Below are 5,815 nucleotides of genomic sequence, written 5' to 3' on the forward strand. Positions count from 1 at the left end.
TCGTTCGCCTTCAGTGCATTTCATCAACCTGTTGAGAATAATTCTTTCCAGGAGTTTCCCAAGTGTGTCCAGCAGGCAAATAGGCCTATACGAGGCAGGATTACCCGGTGGTTTACCTGGCTTCGGCAGCAACACCAGCTTCTGGATCTTCCACATGTCTGGGAAGTTGCCTTCGTTCAACCACTTCTGTAACACAGTTCGGAACATGTCTGGATACGCCAGAACCGCGGTTTTCAACGCCACGTTTGGTATCCCATCCAGGCCTGGAGCTTTCTTGGCTTTCAGTCGCTTTGCGGCTTGTGTAAGCTCTTCGTTAGAAATTTGCCGATCAACAGAGTCGGCTTCTTCTTCGCCATACGGTGTTGGTGGCCAAGTAGTCGGGTCGTGCTTCGGGAAGAGACACTCCACGATCTCTTTCAACTTGTTCGGGCACATTTCAGCTACGGTGGACGGACCCTTAATTTTCGCCACCACGTCCTCCCAGGGATTGGCGTCTGCTTCTCGACACAGTCTCTTGTAGCAATTTGATTTGTTACGCTTAATCTCCCGTTTGAAAGCGGACCGGGCTTCCCGAAAAGCCGACTTGCGTTCCTCTATTTCTGTTTCTGTCCTTGCTCTCTGGGCCCGCCTCCTGGCTCTGAGGCAAGCAGCTCGTAACGTACTGAGCGTCTCGTTCCACCAGTAAGCTGGGCGGCGGCTATTCGTTGGTTCCGATTTTCGCAGCATTGTGGTGTCGCAAGCCATCACCATTCTTTTTTTCAGTTCGGTCGCATCGATATTATCGACGCCGCCGCCCGGTCGAAGTGCCGCAATAAAGAGGTCCTTGTTAAAGGTTTTCGTCTTCCACTGCTTCTCCGTGTCGCCACTGGGATTCGTTGGCCGATGCGATAGTGTATCGCTTGGTGATCGCTATGAGTGTATTCCTCGCTCACTTTCCAATTCATGTTTGCTGCCAGATTAGGACTGCAGAACGTGACGTCGATGATCGACTCTCTACCGTCTTTCCGAAATGTACTAACGGAGCCTTCATTACACAATCGCACTTCTAACTTTGCTAAAGCTTCCTGCAGGATGTATACTCTTGCATTGGTTACTCTGCTGCCCCATTCCACCGCCCAGGCATTGAAGTCTCCTCCTATGACTACTGGTTTTCGTCCGATTAACTTATTGGTCAACTGTTCCAGCACCTGGCTAAACTGCTCCACTGTCCACCTCGGAGGGGTATAGCAACTGCATACAAAGACGCCGTTAATCTTAGCAATCACGAAGCCTTCACTTGCGCTCTCAACCACTTCCTGTATAGGGAATCTTCCCATGACGTGTATCGCGGCCATTCCTGTTCTATCTGACACCCAGTTGCCGTTATCAGGGGGAACTTGATACGGCTCTGAGATTATCGCAACATCGCACTTCGTTTCTGTCATCGACTGCCATAACAGTTGCTGTGCGGTATCACAATGATTCAGATTTATCTGGGTTATCTCCATTACTGTTGGCCCGCAGTCGCTCTCTTGTAAGCAGGGCACTTGAAGCTACCAGTCGGATGATCATCTCCCTCCTCCGAAGTGCAAAGCATACACTTCGGTTTTTGCGTGCAGTCTCTCGCAATATGACCCATCCCTCCACATTTCCAGCACATTTTGAATCTGTCGGGGCCTTTACAAGCTCCTGCTCGATGTCCAAAGTCCAGACACTTGAAGCATCTTTCCCCTCTCTTTTCCACTCGCGGTACAGCTCTCAGTAGACACCGCGACCATCCGATCGTTATTTTACCTACCTCCAATGCCTTGTTAGCAGCAATTGTTGGTAGACGAATCAACGCGGTCTGTGTGCCACTATATGCTTTCCTTAGACGGATCATAATTTGCACGTCGCCCAGGTTGCACTGTGTCTTAAGTGCACCGCTTAGCTCCTCTGCTGAGGTGACCTCATCTAGGTCCTTGCATATAATCATCGTTTCCGAGCATAAAGCTTTCACTTCCGCTCCTTCACCGAATGATTTACCCAAGAGCTCCTTCATGGTCGAGCTGTCGACCGTAGGGTCCTTTTTCAACTCGAAAAGCATTTCTCCTTTTTGCGTGCGCCTTGCTCTCACCACGTTCTCACCGAGATTCTTCAGCTCCGGGTCCTCTCTGACCTTCTTGAGGATTGCTGCGTACGTCATAGTCTCGTTAGCCTTGACGAGAACTGCGTCCCCTTTTGGTGTCCTTTGACGAGGCACAAACTTTTCTTTCCCCTTCTGCTCCAATTTTCTCCGCTCCTTTCGCTTTTGCTGACTCTTTTTTTTTCTCTGTTTTCTGGCCAGCAACAGAATTCCATCCTTCCTTTTGCTCAGCCGCCTCCTCAGAGGAGTCCTCGTCTAGGCGTATAGGTCTCTTGGAACCGCCTGGTCTCTCGTCTCCTGGAGATGTTCTTGGCCTCTTTGGAGTAATGGATACAGAGACATTATCCACCCCAGCAACCCCCTCTTTCCCTTGTTTCGTTGAGCTCACCGAAGCTGCACTGGTGCCTCCCTGCTTCAGAGAACTCGTGATAGCGGCAACTTTAGCGGATGTTAATGTAAGTTCCGCTGTGTTTGCTCGTTCTACTATCGTTTCGTACTCTTTGACGGCCGATACTACAACCTTCCGAATTCTGTGGACCATCTTTTTAATTTCTTTGTGGATGTTGTTCCTTGCGTCCACGAAACTATGGAGCTCATCCACTAAACTTTTCGCTTCTAGTACTCTCGCCTCCGGCATTGTTTTGTTCAACACATTCTGCTTTGGCTGGTGCATCTGCTGCTGCTGCTTTTGCGGCTGCTGCTGTGACTGCTGCTGCAACTTCTGTTGCTCCTTATCACGAGACTGGTGCCCATGTTGGTTTTGCAGGGGCGGAGATCTCGATAAACCGCCTTTGGCGAACGGATTCATCGTTCCAACTTCCTTTTGGTTAGTGCTCTCTTCCATTTCCAGGGTCCCCCCTTCGGACCGCTATCTCCACCCGAAGTAACTAGTTGCCTTCTGTGATCCCATGGTTATCTATGCAAGCAGTGAGGCCATGCTAGGGTTGACACGGCCCCTCATGAGAACCGTGTTCCATTTTCCTTCGTCACTGCACATCCTTTGAACGATGTTCTCCACGCTGACATCGGCGCCAACGATGGCAGTCATTTCGCTACGCGGTTGGATAAACCGTGGGCAGCTGAATATTACGTGCACTGGCGTCTCTTCTGTTTCCTGGCACTCAACACACAACGGCGACCTTGCGTGGCCAAATCTGTGTAAATATTGCTTAAAACAGCCATGTCCAGACAGGAATTGCGTCAGTTGAAAGTTTACCTCGCCGTGCACTCGAGTTGTCCAAACCGACAGGTTAGGAATTAATCGATGCGTCCACCTTCCCTTCTCCGCGTTGTCCCACTGCTGTTGCCATTTAGTGAGCGTGTTGGCTCTCTCTCTGCTCCGGGCTCGTCCTGTGCCTCGATCCCTGTAGCATAGGCTATCCTCTTCCAGTAGCAGACAGATGGGGATCATTCCGGCTATCACGTGCACAGCGTCTGACGATATTGTTCGGTACGAACTTGTCACGCGCATTGCCATCAGTCTGAAAGTGCGGTTCAACTGGGCTCGGTTCCTTGCTGTTGTCAATGCCATCGACCACGCTGGAGCTGCGTATCGTACGATCGATGATGACACGCTCGCCAGTAACCTCCTCTTGCTACTGACTTATTGGGCATAATCCGAGATAACGCCAATATCACCTTCATTGCCTTCTTGCATATGTAGTCAACGTGACTATTAAAGTTCAGTCGATCGTCCAGTATAGCGCCCAGATGCTTGACCTCACGCTTCGAATTGATGATGCACTCACCGACCGAGATGCTCGCATGTTGCACCGCCTTTTGGTTGCTGATGATGACCATTTCAGTCTTTTCATGTGCCAGCACAAGCTTCTTTTCCCGCATCCAATTCTCAACGACGTCTACTGCCTCCATGGCGAGAACCTCCACCTCTTCTCGAGACTCGCCGATTACTAGGAGCGCCACATCATCCGCAAAACCGACAATCCTAACTCCCCTGGGCAGATTTAGCTTCAGCACTTCATCGTACATAATGTTCCACAACGTGGGACCCAGGATGGATCCCTGTGGAACGCCAGCCGTGACAGACATATTTACGTATCCGGCGTCTGTCTCGTATATCAGCGTCCGGTTCTGAAAATAACTTTTCAGAATCTGACATAGGTACTCTGGTATCCTCAACCTGTGCAGAGAGTCGGCTATTTCTACCCAGCTGGCACTGTTGAAAGCGTTTTTCACGTTCAAAGTGACCACCGCACAGTAGCGGTTTCCCCTTTTCTGCTGCTTCTGGGCCTTTTCCATGGTTTCCATGACCACTCGTATGGCTTCTACAGTGGACCTGCCTTTCCGGAATCCGAACTGCATGTTCGAAAGACCGTTCTCGCTCTCAGTGTACTTCGTGAGCCTGTTAAGGACCACTCTCTCCAGCAGTTTTCCGACTGTGTCCAACAAGCATATAGGCCTATATGCTGACGGATCGCCGGGTGGTTTGCCTGGCTTTGGTAGCAGCACCAGCTTCTGCCGCTTCCAGATGTCAGGGAAACTACCATCCTCCATGCATTTTTGGAATGTAGTCCTGAACATGTCTGGATTCTCCAGAATCGCAGCTTTAAGGGCCACATTTGGAACCCCGTCCGGGCCTGGAGCCTTCTTCACCGGTAAGGCTTTCGCTACAGCAAGCAGTTCCTCGTTTGATACTCGGATTTCGTCGCCGCGGATATCCTGTACGTCGTACAGTACTGGCGGCCATATCGTAGGCTCATGCTTCGAGAACAGAGTCTCGATTATAGTTTTCATCCTTTCCGGGCATCTATCCGGTGGAACTGCTGGACCTTTCATCTTTGCCATGGCCATCTTATAGGCATTACCCCACGGATTCTCGTTGGCGTTGTTGTTCAGCTCTTCTAAACACTCTTTCTTGCTGAGCCTGATTGCCTTGTTGAGTGCGGCTCTTGCTATTCTATAGGGCAACCTTCTTTCCTCCCTTTCGCCGCTGTTTCTAGCTCTCTGCATCTTTCTCCTGGCACGTAGACAACGTGCCCGCAGGTCAGCGATCGTCGAATTCCACCAGTACGCCGGACGTCGCCCATTTCTGGGTTTTCCCATTCTAGGCATGGTTGCATCACACGCACGTGATAGTGTTGCAGTCAGCTCTTCCGCGCTGAGGTTTATTGTGTTGCGCTCGAGCCTCAGTGCTTCCACAAATACGTCCTTGTTAAAGTTCGCTGTTTTCCACTTTCGCTCACCAAACTGCGTTCTGCTTAATTCCACCTGCGAGTCGCGTCCAACAAAATACCGGATCGCTTGGTGATCGCTGTGGGTGTATTCTTCGCACACTCTCCAGTCCATGCTCCTTATCATTCCCGGGCTGCAGAAAGCGACATCTATGATGGACTCTCGACCATCCTTACGGTAGGTGGTAGTGGTACCGTCATTGGCAAGATCTACGTTCAGCTTAGCTAGGGCCTCCAGAAGACTGCTTCCCCTTGAGTTCTTGAGGCGGCTGCCCCATTCGACCGCCCTGGCATTGAAGTCACCAGCTACTACTACTGGTCTTCGGTCGGTTAGCTCTTCCGTTAGTTTGTCCAACATCCGGTTGAACTGTTCGATCGTCCATCGTGGAGGTGCATAACAACTACAGATGAAGACTCCGTTGATTTTGGCTATAACAAACCCTTCATCTGCGCAGTGCACCTTCTTGAATGGGGTATTTTCCCACTGCCCATATCGCTGCTGTTTTGGCTCCGTCTGATG

At 50.7% G+C, this 5,815-nt stretch overlaps 1 protein-coding gene across 1 annotated transcript; it reads right to left on the bottom strand.

Moving 5' to 3' along the window:
- Positions 1-2,171: 2,171 nt before the first annotated feature.
- LOC131428929 (myb-like protein AA) lies at positions 2,172-2,948 on the bottom strand. Its single transcript, XM_058592988.1, has one exon. It carries the CDS (start codon positions 2,946-2,948, stop codon positions 2,172-2,174), a length of 777 nt encoding a protein of 258 aa, XP_058448971.1.
- Between the last annotated feature and the right edge of the window lie 2,867 nt (positions 2,949-5,815).

The sequence above is a fragment of the Malaya genurostris genome, chromosome 2 (genome assembly GCF_030247185.1).
Source record: "Malaya genurostris strain Urasoe2022 chromosome 2, Malgen_1.1, whole genome shotgun sequence".
Lineage (NCBI taxonomy): Eukaryota > Metazoa > Arthropoda > Insecta > Diptera > Culicidae > Malaya > Malaya genurostris.